The following is a 24,925-nucleotide window of genomic DNA, read 5'->3' on the forward strand; positions in this document are numbered from 1 at the left end:
CTCCGCACCTCTTGAAACAGTACATTAATTTCCTCTCAGAGGAACCTTTTGTGATGGAGTGATCTCGTCCATTAGTAAATTGCCACAGTTGTGGCACAGAGTGAACTGCTTTAATGATCAAAGAAAAGGTTGACTTGCCATTTTCTGAGCTTTTCGTTGTATTTTATGCGGTAAAGTTTGTATGTTTTAGTCAGCCCTATACATCTGTGTGTGCTGTATGTCCCAGTGTATCTAACCTTGCTGTTGATGGTGTCTATATTCTTTATCATGGTAATCATGGCTTCTGATATGCGATTGGGGATGGAGAGGAAAACGTTATCCACACCAGATGGGTCATCAAAGCGATCAGCCACCTGCATCATTGTTTCTACAAAAACAGGAGGTACAGTTAATGTGAAAGAAATGCAAAATGTTTTATATGTAGTACATTGGCAGAGCGAATTTACTGTATTCACTGCATAAAGTAATATCATGTGTAGGGTGAAACTTTGAGCAAACATATGGCTGAATTGGATGAGAGTGTGCGTGCTCCCCACCTGCCAGATGCCTCCACTCAGTGTTGAGGTCAGCCTGGTTAGCCAGACAGCCCTTCATGACGTTGCTGCAGTAGTTGGCACAAGGTCTGGCAGAGGCCATGCCACGGCAATGGGGACAGTAAGTCATCCTCATCATGGCCCGCATGCACTCCTGGCTCAGCTGCACCTGGGGTAGGGCACAGACAGAAATAAACACATACCACCTGGATGAAAAATGAATTTTGTCAAGCATATGTGATTTTATAGCCTAAAGGTTTAACATGATAGCAGCAGTTGATCAAACTGCACATTTGACCACTACTTTGACTGTTACAAGCCCTGCTGCCATTGTACAGGAGAATTAAATACATGTTATACAGAAGTGCTCAGTTTTGAAAAGATGTGAAGATGGAAATTTCTTTAGCCAGACAATGACAGTGGCAGAGGGGAGGTCACCTCCCATGGTGACCTTTTTTTTTAGTTTGCTCCCAAATTACATTCAGCACCGTTTCCTTGGAAACCACTTTGGGAGAATTCTCTTTTTGTTTCACATGCAATGAAAAGGCCCTGACATTCATACAAGTATTTGCAGACCCTCACTCCATCCCTCCTCTTCCATTTCTCTCTCTATCCCACAAGCCCCCAGGAAAGGGCCTTGGTGCTGAAAAGTGAAACTGGGTTAATACCAGTAAGCTCTGTTCACAAGAGAGTACAGCTATGCATACAAAACCTCAGGAAGTCTGTGCAAGTGTGTGTGTGTGTGTGTGTGCGTGTGAGAGAGAGAGAGAGAGAGAGAGGGAGAGAGGGAGAGAGGGAGAGAGAGAGAGAGAGAGAGATGGAACGAACCCAGCTACGCATACAAAGCTCCTCTAAGCTGACATCTGGGCCAGCCTGATGCTTTTCCTGGAAACTGTTCCTCCAACAGCAAAGTCACAGTTAAACCGGCTTTTAACAAATATACAGTAGAAATAGGACAACAATAGAGATCAGGAGGGAAAACAAATCACGGCCACTTTGAACACTCTACAGACCTGTCATTAGTTAAGAAAAAATTAAAGTCTGCTCAGCATAACTGGACATAAACAAGATCATTTTCAGACCATGGACAATAGCCTTGTCCCCTGATAACTACAATCAGGCAAAGGCAGCTCCTCTGCAGCTCTTGTCCTTCATGAAGTAGCTATTGTGTGCATCTTAGTATTGTATGCATTTTATAGCTATTTTCTCTCATGAGCCACACTTTGTCCCACACTTTTATATATTTTTATAGGCGTATCAATCCCATTTTTCCCCAAGGATCACTAAAATTCAATCTAATCATATCTGATCCACATAAGCCAAAAGTTATTTATTTTGTTTTCAACTCTAATTACGTTAATAAATTACAGTAAAAAACATAAGCAGTCTGAATTAGTAAATGCATTTCTGATGTATGAAAAGAGATCAATAGATTATTTGTTAATTATTGCCAGCTGCACAAGGAAGACAGTCTAGAGTGAAATAAGTGACACAGAAAAGCAATAACCACATTCCCAGGCTTAATCTCAAGTCATATGAGACATGAGTCAGATCATTACTCCTGCCCTCCATTTCTCCCCTCCTCCCATCCTTACCCTACCACTCATTAGCCAGGGATGAGTCAGACAAATGCTTTTTCGGTGAGAGACAAGAAGGGATTGTACAGGGATGAGTGGAGAAAAAGACTGGAAATGAGAGATAGATAAGGGAATGTTAAAAAAGGGGCGTTGGCAGGGGAGTAAAAAACCAAGGGTGATATTAACAACATACTTATCAAGGAGAGACATTCATTTAGTTTCTCTTACATCACCCATACAGCATCAATGCTGGGAAACCCAGGCCTGGCATAACAGACATGAAACAGTGTGCAACTCCTCCGTGGTGCTAATTGGAGGTTGATTCTGACAACTTAATCTGTAACCTGTGGTACTCTGGTCCACAAGGCACTATGATAGAGAGGCTGGCAAATCTGATCCAGTTATAAGACTCAAAAGACTCACATGTATGACCGTAACTAAGGATTATTTTCATAATTGATGAACCTGTTGATTATTTTCCTGTTTATCAGTTTATCAGTAAACTTTTCCTAATAAAGTTTCTTATGGAGGCACAATGCACCTTCACACAGACACACACACACACACAAGCACTGGCCTGATTTAAATAATCTCTATACTGGCTTATCACGAGATATCAAGAGAAAGTTTTTTGTTATAAATACTCTCTTTGATCTTTGCATATATGGCTCTTTAACATGGCTGTGTTACATTTTAACACCCATACCCACACCTGCCTTTGGTTCACCTTCACAATATGCTCCCCATACCTGTCAGTACTTTCTATATTGCCTGCGGCAATCGAGCCTGAGATGACTCTGTGACTCTCTCTCTCTGCTTGTCTTTCCTCTGTAATTAGTAAGGATATATGGGCGACCTCTCCCCCTTGTGTTATAGAGCAAGCTGATAAAGACTCCTTGCCTCCAGAGTGAGCTGGGTGGCGCGTGGCCTACTTCCTCCACTCCCATACCCGAGGGAATAAAGCAGCCCGGAAAAAGTTAAGGACACACCGAGTGATGCAGCCTTGAGCAAAGCAAGGGAGGAATTAATACTTTACTAGAAAGAAAGACGGCATCTTACTGTTGAGATATCTTTTTCTGTCCAACAAAAACATCTCCCACATTACTCAGTTCTTCAATGCACCTTGGTTTCTCTCTGCTCTGCTTTGCTGTATTTCCAGCCGTCTTTCAGGATACTCCTTCACCACTTTTCAGTATAGCACTTTTTTCATGGCTAACCGAAGTAAAACACAGCATGGATTCATGTCATGTTTCTTCTAAGTTTGTAGCAAACAGAATTATGAGGAAAACATTTGGCGCACACATATACACAGCAAGAAGTTCGTTTTAATCTCTCCAGCTTTACACCCAAGCAGTGCCATACTGTGCAGTATGTGGTAAACATCTTCAGTCACTGGGCTCTTTAAGTGGCAATACATAGCTAAAAATAGGAACAGTTGTTTCATTAGGGCCCAATCAATCAGCGATAGAATTACAGGAGAAAGGAGGGTAAAGTGCAGATCCAAATTAGTGTACCAAGCTATTCACACCAACACGGCAGCGCAGGGCACAGCTCTGGGAAATATCAACAGAAATATTGGAGTTCATCCACTGGGGATGGAAGGAGAATAAAGCATTGGGTGAGTAAGATAGAGACAAGAAAGGATACTGGAGTTTGTCACAGTCCTTCTCTCTCACTTTTTCTCACTGTCTCATTTGTTCCAATCACAGCACAGTGCTGTTCTAATCTGCATAAGTACAGCACAGTGCTGATTCTGTGCTGGGGAAGGCTGCGACACAGACTGACGAACAAATTATGAATATGAAATTGAACAGTTGGCTGAAGTCTTTTACCTCTATCAGTCAGTCAAATTGTACTAAACAGGCCGTGACTTGGATGACTCAGACAAAAATGAGACATTCTGTCTTCTTACACAGTACGATGGACCGAGCTGAGAAATTCCCTTTTGCAGAGATTGACCAAGTGTGTCCATAGTGACATCCCTTTAAGACTTTTGATGAGTGCATGTAAATGGGGCAGAAGGCAGTCTGTGACCTCATTCACAGTGGCGGAGGCTCCGATGACCTGGCATTAGCACTGGGATGACATTTTGTAATTTTGTAAAAGCCGTGCTAATTATTTATACATTTTCCCCAGCCAGCCTTGTTTAATGAACACATCGCTCACTGTCCCTCAGCACCAACAAAATGGCACCAGTCAGGAAATGTGTGGTGGTAGCCACACAGGCAAGATGTGCATCACCAGTGGAGGGGAATAATCATGAGGTGTGCGTGTCTTTAAAAATGTGTGCGCATGTGTACTCCAGTGTGTACATGAGTGTTTATCTAAGAGAGACGCTTATCAGTTTAGTATCTTGCTGGCGAAGCTCTGCAGGGGTCATAAGCTACTCTGGCTGGTCCAGTGGTACAACCCTGTGACACAAATCATGAATAGCAATTTCAACACAGCGAGCTGCGCATACTAATTCTGATCCTCGCTCCCCTATTTGCGCGCTTGAATCTAATCTAAGCAATAACTGACATGTCTATAGCTCTGTTAAACTACTGGTTGCATTATTCCCATAGCTCCAGGTGGGGCAGTTTTAGTTGTCACTGGCACTGTCTGTATTTTGTTATTCACTGGCTACCTGCTACACATAGACTGTTTGTGTTCATGGTTATTCCTGATTGTACTCCCTTGTGGCTGAGAACAACTGTTTTCTGGGCCATAGAGAGGCAGAGAGAGATATGCTAGGCTGGGCTGTCTCACTCTGGTGGTGTTACTATGTGCCACCTACAATTGTAGCCAAAACACATATCAGAAGGAAAGGGAATGGGATCGTATAGATTCTATTTATCTCCGCCAGCCCGCAGGTGATGGTGCTATTGGTCATGTGTATGAGAGTGTGTCTGGCTGACTGTGGACATCTTGAAATATACCAGACTGATCAGCATAATATTTTTGAGCATCTTTATGCCTGTATGGTTAACAACCTCTCACAGTTTCATTGATTCACAAGTTTTGAAAAACCTATTTCATTGACTGTTTTATGTTGTCAATGACTCCTCACTCCACTTAACCTGCCAGCAAGGGCTGCAAGTCATCAACAACTGCTTCAGTTTGAAATCAAAGAGTGAAAGGTATTCAGCTGGGTCAAAAACAAGCCTTTCCTAGTCTGTTGCAGGCCACATTTTGGTCTTTGTTGTGGCTCAAAAACTGACATCCACAGTAAACTCCTGTTTGAACGAAATCTGCAAATTAAATCCGTACCAGATGTGTTATGATCTGATATCTTTGCTGAGTGTAAGGTTCTTTTTTTTTAACAACTTCACTGAAACAGTAACAGTATATACAGTGTATACAGCCTGAACAAAACAAACAGTTAAGTAAATATACTAGAAATGTTACAGTGGTTTTAATTTAGGTTAAGGTTAGGTTAGGCGTAGCCCAGATCCCCTGGTGGAGATCTGAACTTCAAGTGCAGTTAACTAGTTTTCACATGCAGCCAAATGTGTGGCCTTGCAGTCACATAGTAGCACCATAACCTACTTTGTCATGCTGGGTTTTTTTTTTTTTTTTCTTGCTCTTTATCTTTTCACGCTTATACACAGTCTGACCTTGTGATATTTCATCAGGAAAGAATTGTAATATTCATCTCTGGTGCACCATCTGTTTTCTCAAAGGATATGTATATTTCTCATGGGGCCGCTGCTCCAACACTCTCCTTGTCTGATGGGAGATATTTTTCACTGGTGCGTCAATACTGGCCACCTCCCTTTCAGGAGCTGAAATGATTTCTCAGTCTTGCTCTGATCTTAACCTTACTCTTGTCTTATACACAGAGGGGACCATTTCTCTTGGGAGATATTAACCCTCCCCGCAGCCTAGGGAGACATTTTTCAGTGTGGAGCTGACATTAACTGTTGTTGCAGGGGCTGATTGTCTGAGCCGTGGGCCATACTTTATGGAGCCTTTCGTTTCCACCAACATTGATCTACCACTGCTTTATACTATGTGCACGGACTGGTAAAAACACGCATGTGTGCGTGTGTGTGTTTAGGTGTTCACATCAAGGAGGAGGATTGGTGATCACTGAGAGGAATGAACACAGAACCCTTAATACAAGAATACCAATGAGCATATAGTGAGAGCAGAGAGTATTATCCTAACAGCACTTCAGACACCAGTAAAAAGGTATTTGAGGCTGTAAGTCACTTCCATCAACAACAATGACACAAGTATGGCAAGTGGGAAAACAGGACTATAATTCTAAAATAGACTAATTACAGTTATTGGAATGAGAGGATGCCATGAAAAATCAAAAGGCAAGAAAATAGGAGAGAAACTGGAGTGAAAACAGGTGGAGGGAAGAGAGGTTTTACCTGGGACACCTTGCGCACAACCTCTCCACTGACCACCAGTCCCTGAACAAAGGAACGTGCAGCCACAAATGTGCGTGTGACCGTCATCTTCATCATACGGGGTGTGTCTCCAAAGGGCCGTAGTGTTTCTATCTGCTTAGACACACACTCCAGGTAGTCCTCACCTGCAATAAGCATTACATTCAGTAAAATCTTAATCTAAATAGAAAATCTGAACACATTTAAAGATTATGTGGAAAAAATAGCAGTGATCTCAACATCTTATGTATATACTGTATAGCACTAATGTGAAAGAAGTTTTCAAGCAGTAAAAACCTGCGCTCATAATGCACCATTAACCAGTGAATCAGCTCTTTGTTTTTATTTGATGAAAAAGCTGGAAGTACCTATGAAATATTGCCTGTTTGCCTGGTAGAACAGCTTCTCCAGCAGCCTGGCCCAGAATTCGTTGAGCACCTCTTCCAGGTTGACATTAGCGCCTCGGTAGTAATGCTTCAAATCCGCGTACAGTTCAGAGAAGATCTGGGAATTCTGGGAATACAGGGAGCCCCAAGTTGGAGTGAAAGTCTCCTGTAGACTCATCGCCGAGCGGTTCAGCAACTCCAGGAAGTAACCTAAAAACAAATATAGAAAGTTAATGTTTTAAAAACTGAAGAAGGTTAAGCAGCAGTGTCAGCAACTACACTCTGCTATTATTTTGTTCTGTGCCATTTTTTGCCATCCATATCCTCACATTATCGCTCCCAACAACTGTACATGGAACGTGTGCTGCTCAACATAAACCTAAATACTGGATGATGAAAAAAGTCACCAATTCTTACACAATTTCCCTATCTTATTCTTACTGCTTTGTGCTGCATACCAACACTGCCTCATACTGTCGGTGAACCTAAAGCTGAAGTATGTGAGAGTGTCCCTCTAGGGGATGTCAGAATTGACAGCGCTTAAGGGTGAGGTATATACAGCTCCAAGTGAGGATTTACAGACTCGCACGTAGCGGTAGGCAGTGAGGCAGACAGATATAAGGACAGGTAGGCAGACATACAGACAGGTAGGCACGCTGCCCGCCTTGTTAACAAAAATGCCTATCTACAATCTTTACCCGTTCACTAGAATGGATTCGAGAAACAAGAGGCAACAATAGAATTGAATGCATTTGAAATTGTTGTTAAAGAGTAAGATGCTTTGTTTAACCAGAGATAGCCGTTACAGTGCTCTCTTCAAAGCCACCAGACTTCATTGACAAAAACAATCCTCATAAAATGAGAGAGAGAGAGGTGTAGATTCAACTGGTGATTTGTAAGGATGTAGTTTGTGGTATTGCACTGTACTGTCATTTAACTGTCCCTCATTGATATAAATGGGATGGACAAAATAATGCAAAACACCTTCCAGAATAACACAGTGCAGTTCAATAACACCACAAACTACAAAATGACCATACAGATGAATCCAGTTTTTAAAAACTGAACATTATAACCTTCATGATGGGAGGATTTATTGCAGGGGTGTTGCTTTAGACTAAATTTGTTTTTGCTAGGTGTACCTAATAGAATGGCAACTGAATATAGATAATGCAACACAACTCCACTAATGACTGCAGCCTCAAAAGAACAGCATTAATGCATAGTTTAAGCTTAAGAAATGTTATTTGATGTAAGGCTGTTATAGTGAGTTGCATAGGATTGGACAGGTGGGGCGAAAACTGGTAAGTCACTGTACTGTGGCTCATGAAACCCAGCCTTTCTGTGGCCAGTGGCATGCACATTTTTACATCCATATTGTGAGTAAACAATGTTTATAAATGAGGGTCCTGTTCCAAAAGTATAGCAGCAGAAAGTTCAGCACAACAACAGTGTGCCAGGATCATCCATCCATTCAGGCCCAAATTTGCTCTGCATCTCCACATGCACAATGTGTGTGTGTGTGTGTGTGTGTGTGTGTGTGTTTATCTGTTTGTCATCCTGTCTGTGTATTCATGTGTGCGTGTGTGACAGGGAGACGGGAAGCTAGTCTGCAGCAGTTTTTATTTTGTAGGTGTCTTATCTCTGCCTGCCACCACCCCAGATTGGGAGACGAGAAAAGGGGAGGTTGTGGCCTCCACAGGGGACATCCCGCCTCGTGTTGGCTTATTCCCCTAACGGAGCTGTTTTTAAAAGCATCACAACACACACAAAAATCCACCACATGCAAACTCCTGCATATTTAAACAAAATATAAACACTCCCTATCTTCACAGTTTCTCTGATGAAAACACATGGAAAAACTAAGACAAGTTATACAGTGGCAAAACTCCCACACCCACATGCGCAGGGCCTGGAGACAATCACAGCACTTGGAGTTGCATAACATGTTAATATGCTAAGCTCATCCTGACCCATCTGCGTGGCATTATCTAAGCACTGGCCTTGTTGGATACTGTATCTCTATTCTGCTTTCCCACTCATTAATAAACACCAGCCAGCCTGCCTCACCGCTGCTGTTATTTGCTGCTTTCTTCTGGCAGTTTCACAGGCTCCGAGCTAAAAGGTCTACTCTCATCGGAGCCATTGATTTGAGGAGACGTATTTAGCACTGAATGTTAGCAAAAATGTACGCCTGTGTATGCTCATTTTAATACCACTAGCAGACAACCACTCTGAGACACACACCATTACATATTCTTGCTTTTGATAGATGTAATGGTCATTTTATTTATGCTTGGCGAGTACTTTTAAAAGCAAACAATGGTATCACTTTATACACAATACAATACAATGTCCAATATTCAAATACAATGAGCAATGATCTATTAAAAACGGCTTTATTTTAAATATTGCTCTACAATTATACATTTTTCAAGTTTATGAATGCATGTATGTATGTATGTATGTGTGTATGTATACTGTACATGGCAGCTTTATTGTGATAAAAATATGTGAATTCTTCTTTAAAACACTACAAGAAACTAAATCAACAATTTAATTATAAGCCTATTGTGTGACGTATTCTTTATAAATAAATGAGGGAAAAGGAAAACAAAAAGGATGCTCTAAAGGATGAAACTGTCGATGCAAATGTTTTCAACAAGATAAAGAAAACTCATAATAGATAAAGCTCCTCATTATAGCTACAGCCCTCAGCACTTGATGAAAGGTATGTAGCTTATGTCTTTGTGTGTGACGCAAACCATTTCTTAGATTCTAATCTTCAGTAAGATAAATACTTCTGACATGCAGCAGCCGTACGTCCAGCATTTGTTTAGCAGCATGACTTTCTGGCTGGATGACACATCACGCTCCTGCTCCCTGACTTGATGTCACTCAAACTCTCTGAGGCTGGCCCAGAGCTGTGTTTATAAAGTACCAAGAGAGCTGAATCTATGTCACTCACACAAGCGCATGGGTTTGTGCAAGCCAGCACACAAAAAACATACTTCCAAGAGTCAGCAGAAAAGCACATGCACACACATGTACGCAGAGAAACTAACTTCAAAATGACAGCACATTCACATGTACACACAGGCACACAAGGATCACAGGGCCTCACACAAACACACACACAGTATCCAGAGTACACAGTGGCAGGCAGACAGACCGACTTGGAGCTGCTGTGACAGGTGCAGCTTTGCTTTTAATCCCCATTAGAATTCATTTCTGCTGTGTACTGTCAGCCATACAGTAAAATGCTTTAAGTTTGTCTAAGCGAAATGGGTTTCAGCAAAAAATAGTTTCATTGAGGTGGTGGAAGTGAAGTTATTTTCTCCATTAAATGACTTATCTGCATTTCTGTTTACAGTCCTAATGTGGTTAGGGCAGGTTTTTAAGTGCTCTGGGATCACCACATGTGGAGGGCAGATCTTGGTAAATGGTATCACGCTGTCCAGTTCTCCTCTGCCCTTCAGCTCAAGTGAATAATGATCATCATTAGTATGATACAAAGCCCCTGTACATTTGTGTGCGCATGTGCTTTTGTGTGTTGAGATGACCTTTCTCATTCTTCATCTGTTTGTGTCTCTATGATACGGGGAGCCACGAGCTCATCCCCTCCCTCACCTCTCCTTTCTTTTACTCTCTCCCTCAATCCTCTATCATCCCTCAAAGCCTAACCTCCACCTCCCCCCCCCCCCCCCCCCCCCAGCGTCTGCTCTCAAAGGAAAGAGTGATAGGAGAGGGCATCTAATTGCTTTATTCCAGCCCACTGGGTGTGGAGGGGACAAAGAGGGGACAAACAGTAGTTGGGATAGTTAGCCAGCTTTTTCCATTTTAGTCTTAATGACACTATATTGCTCTTCAGTGTATATATTATACATATACATGATATCATATATACATTATATATTATATATGTAACATATGTATGTATGTATATATGTAACATGACATAAAATATAACTAAACCTGAAACTAAGGGATGTCAGTTAGTTGGAGGGATTGATAATTCAGTTCAAATATAACTGTTTAGTATATAAACTGTAACAGTTTTATTTACAGTATAAAGTTATACCTGTTGAAAGTCAAGCAGACCAAACACTGCAAATGTGTGACTATACCAGCAGGAAGAGAGCGTGCAGTGCATTGTCCATAATTTAGTTTTTGGCACATTTTACCGTGTATTGATAACCAGAAACAGAAATCACAAACATGCCTCAGAGGGACTTACAATCTGTTCAGCACATGACAGCCTCTGTGTCCATAACCATACCAGACTGATTATATTATTAATCGTCAACAGCGAAAGGCTGGGCTGTGATTCAATAATATTGTGTATAACGTTCAAGTGGAATCATGTTGTCATCCATCCATAAATTTGTATTGTCCATATTAATAACTTCTAGCAAGCTGTGAAAAAAGAGCAGAACAGCCTACTGAGTTCAGTTGGATGTAATGTATATAGAACAATAGCAGATCACAGCTCATTGTTTGAAACCTCAGCAAAATATACTTTTAGGTATCATGATAATATTTCAGCACAGCTGCACCAGAGACCAACCACATTGAGAGCACACTCTGATCATTAAGAGCAACGCTTTTTTCTTTAATGTGACAGTAGATTAAGAAAATCTCTCTCGTCACACTTTCATTCTTTTTCTTCTGTCGAACTTGCGCGCACGCACGCACGCACACACACACACACACACACACACACACACACACACACACACACACACACACACACACACACACACACACACACACACACACACACACACACACACAGACACATACACACATACCTACACACCTACACTAAGAACAAGCTAAGTCAAGCATGTGTGTCTTAATGACTTTCTTCCTGCGGTGAGAGGGGAGTTAATGATTTCATTTGTAATCACTCTGAGCTTCACATCCAGGCCACCTTGACATGTTAGAGGCTTATTTCAACTCTATTTCTACGTTCTCTTATCCACTTCTTCCAAACCCGATTAAACACAGGCATACGCATTAGTGCACACACAAACCCTCATATACCATAAAATTCTGTGTAAGTATTTCACTCTCTTCTACACTCTCTGGGTGCTTTATCAAATCAATGCAGTGCTTTGAATCAGAGGAGAAGCTTCTACCTCCACACGCTCTCTTTCCCAGTCTGTCTCTCTGGTGTCTCTCTACCTTCAGTCTACCCCTCCTCACTCTGTCTCCTGAGTCAAGATGTGCTATTGACAAGAGATTCTACCCTTGATGTTCCTCCAGCTGCCAATCACTCTCACTGAGGGCTTGGACTTTCTCACACAGAGGTATTAAGTGATGGAGGCTTGTGCAAGTCATTCCAGTCTAATCCAAAATCACTTTTCTCATACAAAGAGCTTAGTGGGTCTGGCAACATTCGCCTCTGTCGAATAAAGCTGCAACTCACACCAGTTGATTGAACAATCTGATCTAAACGTGGTTGGTGATTAAGTAATCACAGGCTGACGAAAAATCACTGAATCATGACTTGTCTGTCCTCACCTAATGCTGTGGTTTCTCTAAAAAAACTCATTTTGGTGTTTGTTTCCTCTATTTGGCAGTTAACCTCACATGTGCAGGAAATGTTTTAAAGCACTTGGGATCATGCAGGAGGACTGAAAAACTTTGTCAAATTTACATTCCAAATTCTGGGAAATGCTCCATTTTTCAGAAGCAAAGTTTTTAGCATGAGAGGAACACTACTCACACCATGAAATGGAAAAAATGAAGGTATATTCATGTTGCCATGAATGCTTCAGGGATGTTGTACACTTGCTTGCATAAAGTTAAGGCCCATGAGTTGAAAATTAGCTGAGCAACATGACAGATCAGCTGAGTTTTGGCAGTGTACCAGATACCGACAAGGGAGGATGTGATAGAAAAGGAAGATCAGTGAAAGAATGAAAGAGAGTAAGAGAGGCAAACGGGGCTATGAAAGCAGCAGTTGCATATATCTTCCATATCTGACAGCCTTAATTCCATTTGTCCATTTGACAAGTGCTGAATGATCATATTAGCTGGATGGTTCTTTGGCAGACAGGAGAGAGGCAGGGAGACAGAGAGCAAAAAGATGAGACATATGCCAAGAGAAGAGAAGGAGAAAATGAGGTAGCATTGGTGCATTAAAAAATGAAACTAGAAAGCACAGAGAGAACACAGAAGCACCAGAACATTTTACGCTGCATCTGGATCTGACCTGCATCAAAATACATAATCACTATTCGATTGATGGCTGCCATGAATATCTGATGCTTGCTCCTGTGGGGATTCTTGAATCCTAAATTTTGAATTCTTGAATAGTTGGGTTTCTCTCTCAATTAAAGAGTTTGATCTAGACCTGCTCTTTACAGAAAGCATCTTGAGATAACACTTGTTATGAAATGGTGCTATATGAATGAAGATTGATTGATTCTGTGGCAATGTTAGGGATTTGTTCAAGAATTAATTGTGCAATATTCACGTAAGGCAAACTCGGGACCACTTAGTTACGGTCGTTTAACTTTACCATGTTGCTGAAGCGCCACCTGTAAGTTAAATGGGAGTGGATAGCGCATTTAAGAAGCATTGGGCCATGCATGAACTTTGTAGAAGTGGCATAAATATTGTTTTGCAGAAATGGATATGGCCTTAAGAGATTTTTCCTTGTCTCTAAGAAAGAAAAACTACAGCTTTAATATTCCTCTTCGGTAAGTAATCATCGTTCAAAATGGGAAGTGTTTCATGAATGGCAATATGATGGTCCAATTTACACAAAAAAACACAAAGCAAATTATTTCCACTTTGGCCAAGGGCCCAGCCACTTTCCTCCTTAATTGAACTGAAATGTGTAAATTAGGTTCTGAGATATCCTGTAGCAACAAACAGCCAGGCAAGCAGCCAAACAGCATGTAAAATGTATCATCTATGTCTGAGTGATCTTCAAGAGCAGGACAGAGAGAAGAACCAGAGTGAGAGCTGTAATGTTTCATGCACAGCAACCTGTACTTTGCACCCCACCCATAGCCTCCTCAGCATGCAACAGATGGTTTTCCAATCTCTACTTTTTCTAACATGACCACCCCCCCATCCACAAGTCCTCAGTATCCTAAGCATTTCCCTTTGCTATTTCACCGCCTGCGCAAGGACAATGAAAAAATAAACACAACAGGCATAAACAAGCACTGCTGTCCTGGGCGCACGGAGTGTAAAAATTATGATCTGGGAGCCATTAGACTATTTATGTGTCAGTCTGACTCCCCATCAGTAACAACACTTTTCAGACACATAGTGTGCCTCAGGAGCACTTCAAGCCCCTTAGCCAGCATTTAGATGCCATTAAAAGGTCCCTTATATCAAACAAACCGACACATTACATAATGCACGTCATTTATCAACAGGCCCTCTGTGGAAGTCTTTATTCCACTTTCTCTCTGGTGGCTTTCCCTGGCTAGCGTTATGCACAGTTTACCCATGCCTGTTTCTTTTCCTATCCATCTGGTTCTCTTTTTCAGATTTTCCCATGCTTATTTCCTCCCAAACTCCATAGCGTTCCTCACCCTCACTATCGTTTTGTTCTCTGTTTCCCTTTATCTCATCTTACTTTCCACTGCTTGCCCCAATACCATCCTGTCTAACTCTGCATTCCTCTTTCATTCCTCCATCTTACTTTCTCTCTCATTCATTTTATCCTTCCAAGGCGCCATCGCTCCAAGTGAGTAATGTGTTTGGCATAATTAGGCCAGTGTACTCCTGGTCCCCACCGACGTGATTTGCATGCAGCTAAAATGAGCCAATCAAGCACCACAATGGGAGCAGATGTCCTTGTCTTTCATGACATCATCAGAGGTGACCCTGAAAGCAGGAAATTAGAAGGTGGGCGCCGAGAGGTGGGAGTGAATCAAATCTGTTGCCTAATTATATGAATATTGCAACAAAGATGTTGAATATATCATCAGTGTCCATTTCCAGTAAGCATGGGTTTGGTGATTTGGAGGTGAAAAGAAATGGACACTGAGCCAAACTGAGTTGAAAAAAAGCAGTTGATTTATTAGGTACACTTAGCAAAAACTAATGCAGTCAAATGCAACAGTCTGCAATAAAATGTTCAGTTTTTGTTTAAACCATTTTAGAAAAGTGTGCAGTTAGTGGTGCTGTTGAATTATATTGTGTTGTACAGAGAGCTGTTCATAATAGTTTGCCCACCCTGTATATAGGCTTGAGTCAACTACACATACTCAAATGTACTCCAGTTTTAATCTCTGCATGCATGCCTCTTCACTTGCAAATTACCAAAGCTGTTCTTATTTGGATTACTGTATAGTGTTTTCTCTGTATCAGAACTCCCACTGAGCTGCAACTGTCTGCTGAAAAGAAATATAGCAGGCTGCTGCTTGCTCTCTACGGATGGTGATACAGACTTGTCCTTTGATCCAAGTTTAGGGCCTGTTTCCTAAATCTGATAGGATGCATTCAAGTGTCCTTGATGTCATTCTCGTGGATTGCTCCTGCATTGCCTCAGTCTACCTCGAAGGGAGGAGATGTCATTACTTAACAGGCCAGTTGGGAGACATTTCGAGTTCTGCTTAAATGAAAAAATAAGCGAGTCTTGCTTGGTCATCTCGAAAAGCCAGCCAGCAAGCCAGCCAGCCAGTACTCTTCAAATCAGATTAGGCTCTATGACCACTGATCTGCCTTGAACTGAAATGGGCTGGAACACACTGGCCTATAAGTATTTCATTGCTCATACACACACTGTGCCAGTGCACACAGTGTGTGTGTAGTCCTGTGTGTGTTAATGATTCAAGACCTGGGTTAAGACCAGAATAAAATCTGTTTCATTGACCCATGCTCTCTGTATCTACATATACAAGACTCTGAAATAGAAATAATAAATCATTTGATCTTTAAAATGTCTACAAGACCCCAAGTCTTCAAATGTCTTGTTTTGTTAAACCGATGGTCCAAAACCTAAAGATATTCCATTTACTGTCATATAAGACAAAGAAGCAGCAATTCCTCACATTCAAGAAGCTGCAACCAGAGAATGTTTGGGGTTTGCTTTGCATGAAAGATGAGAGGACCTTACATTTTGAAAGCAGTGGGATCAGGGCAGGAGTTTGCAGTTGTATGTTGACATAAGCACGGCCTTGAAGTACTTGACTATCCAAGCAAAAACTTTACTTACTCTCAAAAATAATAGGTATGACTACACAAGTATACTTTGCTACAAAGTAATCAGAATGCTTTAGCATGAAGCTATATATATGGAAGCAGCATAAGTGAACACACAGCACACACACACACACACACACACACACACACACACACACACACACACAATGAATCCAGATGCCAGTGATGGCACCATTAGGCCAAACACCACCTGCCAGGTTTAAGGTGTCCGTCTGTCTAACACACCTGGTTGCCATCTAACACTAAGCTCCCTTTGGTGCCATCACTCAGTGTGTCCTTTTTGACCTTTTCCTTCCAACTTTCATATGTGACGCCATCTCTCTCTCTCTCTCTCTCTCTCTCTCTATTCCACACTTTTTCTGTCTACCACTCTCCATTACCACCTGTTTATCTCTTACCGTCATCCTTGGTCCGGCAATACAGTATGTCCTATGTCCTTTTTCCTCAGTCTCTTTCATTATTCCATCTGTCTCATTTTCATTCTGCCATTAACCTTGCCTTCACCCCCTATTCACCCTCTTCACCCCCTCAGCATTACATTCTGCATCTTTGTTTAATGTAATATATTATTTAGATTGTACCCCTCCACAGCGAAGAGATTGTGCAAACCACATACTGTATATAAAGACAATTTTCACTTACTAACACAGTGACACACACAAAATTACAAAGTTATAAACATGCATATAAACACACATCTGCATGCTCACATGTATACAGTGTACACACTCGCAGGCCCAGAGCCAGCTGTATGTGAGCACACTCGTCCTCTAATCTGTGGCTTGGTTGGGGCCTTTTCCAAAGGCCCTAGACCTAAAAAGACATAGCCTGCCTGGGCTGAAACAGTAACACCCTACACTTTGCCACATGGCGCTAGCCAGCCCACACCCTGCTAAACACAGCCAGATGTGCAGGGATGGCAGCATGGTACATTGTCACTGCACTCTCCTGCTGCCTTTACTGACGTCAGCTCTGGATATGATTAGGAATCAGCTAATCCTCACTTATTTTAACCACGAATACTAAACTTTCTAAAAATTTAGCATCCAACCCTGTAAATACTCAAGATCCAGCCACCAATCCACTTCTGAAATGGTAACGGCGTAAGCTGTTTGTCAAAGCCTGAAACAGGAGTAACTCATCTTACTTTGCACTTTTCAACAGCTAAAGATAACAACAGGATGCATTTAGTACGAATTGCTGCATCCTGCCAAATTGCACTGATCCTGTGGCAGTAAATGTAACATATTATGGTCCAATTAACCCTAGTCTATCGCTCAGCTCTCGTCTTCAGAGAACACAGTCAACAACAGATGGTTTTTAGACCTCAAGGTCCCAACACACAAACTTCTCTCCTCCCTCTGTCAGCTCTGCCATCCCCATCTGATGCTCATTGGGGTGAGATAAGGGGACATGAGGAACTTAAACAGAGTGGGAGTGGGTCACTTTGGAGAGGAGGGGAGGGGAGAGGAGAGGAGAGGAGAGGAGAGGAGAGGAGAGGAGAGGAGAGGAGAGGAGAGGAGAGGAGAGGAGAGGAGGAGGGGAGAGGAGAGGAGAGGAGAGGAGAGGAGAAGAGAAGAGAAGATAACAGAGGAGAGGAGAGGAGAGGAGAGGAGAACAATTAATTTTCTTTTTCAAAGCAAAACAGCAGCTATCAGAAATGTGTAGGAGCACATCTGGCAAGCATAGAGAAACAAAAACAAGCAGCTCCAAATGACTTCATTGTGAAGCAACACAAGTAACCATGTTCATGACGTGTGTCTCTGTGTGTGTTTATCTACGGAGTACTTGGATGCACATCATTAGAATGTTTAGAGATCGGGGCTGAGTGCTGCTTGAATGTGTGTGTCTGTACTCTATGTTGTTTACTGGCACGCTGTGCTAAATGAGGTGTCTTCCTGAAGAATGGGAATGTTCAAGAACTGCAGGATGACATAAACTAACTTGGAAAGAATTTGTGTGTACTGGACAGGTTTGTGTATGTATATATGTGTGTGTGTGTGTGTACTTGGCAGGGTGACTGTATTCCTTTGGCACAGCAACAGCACCAAGTGAAAAGGAGGAACCATGTGAAAGAAGGGCACGGAGTGATAGAAGAAGAGTAAAGAAATGTCACTCAGCCACTAATCACTGTGATCTGAAAAGGTCAGGCTAACTAGCCAAGCTCAGAGCCCCAGTTGACAGATCCATTGTCACGGACTGGCCAAGGGGAACAAGTGGAGCACAGAGACACCCTTCTATTAACTGGAGCAGGTCATTAGACACAAATAATTGCCTTGGTGCGCCAATGTTCTAAGATTGAAAATCCTTCTCTCTTTCTCCCTCTGTCTTTCTCATTTCTCTCGTACTCAGTGGACTGCAATTAAGTCCTGATTTTACTTCATGTCATTAAGAACTTTAACAATACTTTGCTAGGATGCAGGGTGGATTTAGTGATCAAGACTTTATTGTAAAATAACGTGTTTTGAAATAACAACCGCAATGTGTCTTGGAACATGGGAGGTGAAGTCAGGAAATGGTGCAGGCCTGTTTTCATTTTTATATCAAGCCTTATTACTTTACATTACATTGCATTAGTATGAAATTCATCCATAACATAAGTACTGCTGAGGTATGATGTCAGTGTGCAGTAGTGTCATACAAGGAGCATGTCACATGATCTTATATTCAGTATTGCTTATATATTTTTTCTCTTCTTCATTAGGTTACATACACTATGGAGCAGACAGAGACCACTTGCCACAAGGGCCATTACATGGTTGGCATTTCCAACGCCTTGACTTCAGGATGCTCCCAAATCCAATCATTTTCCTGTTTCAAAATGTCTTTGGCTCTGACTTTGCATATTTGGTACCAAAGTTAAAAATGACAATGACAACACCATTGCAAGATATTACCAACCTTCTCTGTTGAAGCATGATGTTGATCAATGATTTGCATCAATCTACAGACTGTATGATACAAGGGCTTTAACTTATCTCTTACACTTATTGTCAGTCTGTGTGTGTGTGTGTGTGTGTCTGCCTTTTTGTGTAGGCTCAGTATGGTCAGAGTGAAAATGTTAAATGAAAAACTGGCAAGACGTGTACCATCAAAACCAACAGAAAGACACCCAAAACTGGGCCCTTATTGTAAAGTACGAGTGTGATGAGCTTATAGCTGTTGACAAGCTAAAGTACACACATACACAGACAAACCTTTTCCCTCCTCTCATTCTCTCACTAACTAATGCACTTATTGTGACTAAACACTCACCGTCAAAGGTCTTGTATTGTCCGGTGAGAGAGGTGTGTAAGGACCGGCCGGCTTCTTTGAGTACTCCCTCCATCTCCCTGCGGCTAAGCATGGCCAGGTTGTCCTCCATGTCACTGGTGCAGCAGGTGTAGCCCTGGGGACAGATGCGCAGGTGCTCCCCTAACAGGAGGACAGGTGGAGACAGAGGAGGAGAAAGGATGGGGAGGTAGTGGAGGAAAAGGTCAGGAATAGTAATGGAAAAGAGAGTAAGCAGGGCAGAATGAGAAGAAGAGGGGAAGAAGAAAAGCAGGAAAGAAAAGGGACAACAAGCATGGAATTAGCATTAACAGGTTCCATCAATTCAGTCAGAACTCAGCAGATTTACAGCTCTTGTGTTGCTGCTGTATAAAATGCTCAACAGTGAACATGAACATGACAGGATGAATTAGGTGCAGTGGCTGTTTTTACGACCTCAAACCCAGCTTGTTGGCAGTCAGAGAGGCAGAGAGGCAGAGAGGCAGAGAGGCAGAGCTCGCCTGCCTGATTACCTGGCAAGATGTGGAGAACTCTGTGGAAATGGGAGCAGTGGAGCAGGAGTACTCCCATACAGCTCCCATACAATTTTAATGAGCACTCTTGACTTGCATGCCTGTGCATGTATTTCCAAACATGTCTGTATACACACACACACACACACACACACACACACACACACACAAAAATATACACAAACTCAGAAAACCAGAGAAGCAGTAAAGATCAGTAAGCATGGGCTTTGTGTTTGGGTAAACACATACACAGACAACCAAATACCGTACAAGAGAGAAATGGTTAAAATTGCAGTCAAGCTGCAGCTGAAATCAGGACAAATTGTATAAGATGGAAATAACATCATCTACATAAATGCAACCAAGCCTTAGGCAAGTAAAATTCATGGGGGTGATGTTCATCTGCAGGTGAAGACAGCAGCATCATGTATGATGTAACACTTGCAATGAAAACATTTAGTTTTGAAGATTTCTCCCCAATTTCCCAGACACAAGCTAAGCACACACATAGTATGAATCTCGAGTGAAACACACAAGCACACAGTGATCAAATAAATAAAAATGCAGTGCACAATATGGAGAGGGCACAGCAATTAACATAGGATATGTCTGGTAGGAAGAGGAAAGAATGAAGGTTTTCGATTATTCAGTCTAAAGACAAGACAATAGAACACTCCTTTCTTGTCAAAATACTTATGAAAGCTTTTGATGTGCCCAAATAGACAAAAACACATAGAAAAGCATCAAAAAGGTTGCAACAAGTATGCAGATAGTATGAGAACTCTTTTTGAGCTCAGTGCTCTTCTTCAGGCATCATGTCATATATTTTTTCTATGCATACTGCAATGTCAATGTCCTTTCCATCTGTCCATCACACTGCTGATCAAAATTTTCTTATAACACAGAGTGTCGATGCCCCCAACCCTAGATTTCTATCATTTAAAAATATTGTTTTAAACACACATTCAAACCCCACAGATGCCCCTTTGTATTCTCTGACTGCATTTTCACGGGTTCAGGTGGGAGTGCTAGATTAACAGGTTAAAATCATGTGACAACAATAATAGTATTTGTTATCGACTAGTCCAGAGTCTGTATTACAGAAACCAACTGTTTCCACTGTTATTTGATATTAGTGTGTTACTCGCTGCACTTTGCGTTAAGCAGTGTTTATGGATAGAGTGCAGGTTGTAGCGTTTCCATTCTGATTATATTACTCCCTCCATGGACGAGGCGCCTCACTGAATCTCACCGAGTCTACCTTCTCACCCAAAGGCCCTGCAGTGACAAGTAATTTAACTGTCGCTCTGTAATCCCTATCTCACTAAACATTCCTTTCCCTTTCTTCTCTTCCCTGCTTAAGGGTCCTCTGAAATCCCCCTGCATGGCCTTGATCAGTCTGTTACTGTACATGAGTTCACTCAAATTTAGATATACAGATGGACACACACACATACACATACAGAGTCACATACACACACATGCATGTTGTAAATGTAACAATTCTGTTTGTGTTATTGTCGTAATTGAAATGTCTGGCCACTTATGGTCTTTGATCACTATCTAACTTGGACACCTTTCAAATTATTTTTAGAATGTTCTATTTTCTGCTTCACAATGCAATAGGAATGACATTATCACTGAGCTTTACATAGCCTGCACAAATGCAGTAAACACACATAAGTATACAGAATTAATGATTACAAGTTATTAGCATGCACGTGGCAGAGTCTCAGCTGAGGGCATGTCTATAGGCACAACGCTGCCATCGATGACAATGATCCTGCCATCCTTTTCATCGCTGGAGCTAAAGATTTCTGTGTGCACTGGCTCAATGATTACAAGAAGGCATTTCACCTTCATTTACTGTAGTTGTAGCTCGGGTTAATCACTGCATACCACCCATCCAGATGCCAATCTAAGATGTATTTTACTATCACTGTATCTATAAGAACCCATGCACTTCACTGATTGTGTGTCAACAAAGTTATTCTAACTGTCCTTTAAGAGCTTCATCCAGGCCAACTCGATTAAAGGCAATTTTCCTCTTTAAACACGAATATGTAGGGCAAGCTTCCCAGATCCGAGAGGGTGATATTAAGCAACCCCTTAGCACCCTCTCACTAGTCATGGTATGACTCATACCTACACAACAAGGAAAGAGTTTGGATCTGGAGAAGGGTACTTATACGCAAGTCTGTTTGATTTCTGCATGTCAGTGAGTTTAGAAATGAATAAATGGGAAAGTCAAGAAGTGACCACGAGAGTACAAAGAAATGGAGAAGATTGAAGGAAGGAGGGTAGGGAGAGAGAGGCTCGATGGATGAATAGCATACAGGACTATCAGGGGTCAGCTGCAATCTGTCAGAACCTTGGACAGCCATTTCAATGCCTGGACTGGTTTTGGTGTGCATGTGTATTATGGGCCTGTGGCCATTTTTCTCCAATGCAATCTGCCTGCCATTTGAAGGACATCTGTGCAAAAAACAAGAATACACACTCAGACACACAATACACTCTGTCACAGACACGTACACTAACATAGTGGGAGGTGAGAGAGTGTAGAGTGTGAGGCTTCCAGATGCAGCCAAGCAGAAACGGCCTCTTCAGACGGACCATTTATATTTTTATATATATATATTCATATATATATATATATATATATATATATATATATATATATATATATATATATATATATATATATATATATATATATATTCATATATATATATATATATATATATATATATATATATATATTCATATATATATATTCATATATATATATATATATATATATATATATATATATATATATATATATATATATATATATATATATATATATATATTATATTATATTATATTATATTATATTATATATTTTATTTATATACACACACACACATATACAGTTTTAAACACACGCACAGTCCTGGACACACATCTGCCACCCAGCAGGAAAGGTCACCTGTAACAGAGCATTACATTTCCAGTTGGCTAACCTAACAGTCAGCTAATGTTACAGTCTCTTCCAGTCGATTTTGACTCAGTAAACTGGAATAAGCCTGTGTGTCTCTGTGTGTGTAAATCTATGTGCGTCTATTTGGGTGAGAGCAACAGTAAGCCACTCTTGATCAAAGTGTAGATGAAATGTATCCTGAACAAGTCACGGATCTCCTGTGCTCTCTCTCTCTCTCTCTCTCTCTCTCTCTCTCTCTCTCTCTCTCTCTCTCTCTCTCTCTCTCTCTCTCTCTCTCTCTCTCTCTCTCTCTCTCTCTCTCTCTCTCTCTCTCTCTCTCTCTCTCTCTCTCTCACCCAAACGCACACTGAAAAAGTGCGCATACACTCCTCAGTCTCAAAGGATACTAGAGTAATCAGCAGAGGAGAACAGCTCAGTTTAAAGGGGAGATGTGTTAGTGGGAGGCTCCAACAGTAGCATCTGAAGGGCCACAACAGAGAGACCAGCGTAATACTTGAGATGTCCAATTTTCTGTGCTTATAATACGAGACACATTCCATTTTCTGTTCTTAGAGATAGCTCAAAGAAAAACAGGTTTTCATTGCATTCCACAAGACCACTCCTCATACATAGAGATTTACTCTTGCATTAACCAATTTCCAGCCTGCCCTTGCCATTTCCTGTCTCCATTGTTCCTGAATTGCTCCTGCAGTCTGAATAAACTTCATGGAATGCATGATAAACTTGGAAAATATGGTCATAATAATGATACGGTTCATGTCCTGTAAGAGCAGATGAATTACAGAGTTTAAACTCGTTGCACTGTTGGCACACAGAGCTGACACAAAACCACAGATGAATAAGATCAGCTCGAAATCAAATGATATATTCAAATATATTTAAATTGACAGTAGGCGTAGGTGTTCTGCATTAATCAGCCACCTTCTGCGAGGCCAATCAGTACAGAGGTAGCCTCTCCTAAAATCACACACATGAATAAACCCACACAATCATAAATCTATGTATCAGGGCAAAATTAGGAAAGCTAACTGTTGCTTTTAACTCTATAACAGTCCTTCATCACCTTTTCCCCCTTTTCTTTTGACGGACATGGCTGCTAAATGGTGAGCAATTCCCTAACCATTAGCTTATCACTGTTCACCAGGGAGGAAGGCTCCTATTAAACAGCAATATGGGAGGGCAGAATAAGGTTGTGCATACTGTGATAAAGCATGGGAGACAGTCAGAGGCTTTTAGAGATGGTGGGAAACACGGAGAGACGAGAGGGCAACAGGAAATTAAGAATGACTCAAAGCCAAAGCGTCTCCATCATTTGTCTGGGGCTCTGTGAACAAAACAGGCAAAGTCAAAATGCTGGCTGGTTACATCACCATCACTGTGTCACTATTCAGCCTTTTTTCTGGTCTGTGTGTACTTAAAAGGTAATAAAAAAAAAAATGAAATGCTGGTTTTATTCTTTCTTTCTTTTAGTCCGACACTGCTGCCATCAAAGCTTTGGAGAAATATGCATATAGGAATTTAGAATGCATTACAAGTGAACAGCCGGTGAATCTCTATACTTTTTTTCTGAAGCACATTTGACAAAATGGCATGACTGGGATGACCATGATTTGACCACATTACTGATGGCTCCTGGTAACAATTGACATTGCATAACTGACACTGTTTCAAACAACAATGCATCGTATGTGTGTGTGTGTTTGCACACATGTCTGCGTGTGCACACTTGCTGTGGGATCTGAGAGATTAGCAGCCTAATCCATTCATTGGTGAGAGTGTGTCCACAGCTAGGTGGGTTATTGCTAGTGCCAAGGAATACACTCATGGAACACCAGGAATCACACACATGCGCACAACCCCCCACACAAACACACACACATGGATTACAGTGGATTAGGGATAAACCGATGAGAAATAACAGGGCTATTTGGCAACCGAGGCTTACATGTCTGATCCACCAACTATACCCACTGAAATTTCATATGCCGACCAGGCAAATGCTTGATACAGACAACAACTGCTAGCTGTTCGACAGCTACCACCCTGCGTTCCTCTTTGCTGTTAGTCTGTCTGTCTACTTGTCTGTC

At 41.5% G+C, this 24,925-nt stretch overlaps 1 protein-coding gene across 1 annotated transcript in view; it reads right to left on the reverse strand.

Moving 5' to 3' along the window:
* gpc1b (glypican 1b) overlaps nucleotides 1-24,925 on the reverse strand; it is a 60,183-nt gene that overhangs the window by 7,515 nt on the left and 27,743 nt on the right. The window contains exons 2-6 of the mRNA XM_070845101.1: nucleotides 19,326-19,484; nucleotides 6,858-7,085; nucleotides 6,472-6,635; nucleotides 537-702; nucleotides 237-367 (exon numbers count right to left, since the gene is read on the reverse strand). Coding sequence (XP_070701202.1) covers nucleotides 237-367; nucleotides 537-702; nucleotides 6,472-6,635; nucleotides 6,858-7,085; nucleotides 19,326-19,484 — 848 coding nt within the window. The remainder of the gene's footprint in view (nucleotides 1-236; nucleotides 368-536; nucleotides 703-6,471; nucleotides 6,636-6,857; nucleotides 7,086-19,325; nucleotides 19,485-24,925) is intronic.

Source organism: Pempheris klunzingeri, chromosome 15 (genome assembly GCF_042242105.1).
Source record: "Pempheris klunzingeri isolate RE-2024b chromosome 15, fPemKlu1.hap1, whole genome shotgun sequence".
Classification (NCBI taxonomy): domain Eukaryota; kingdom Metazoa; phylum Chordata; class Actinopteri; order Acropomatiformes; family Pempheridae; genus Pempheris; species Pempheris klunzingeri.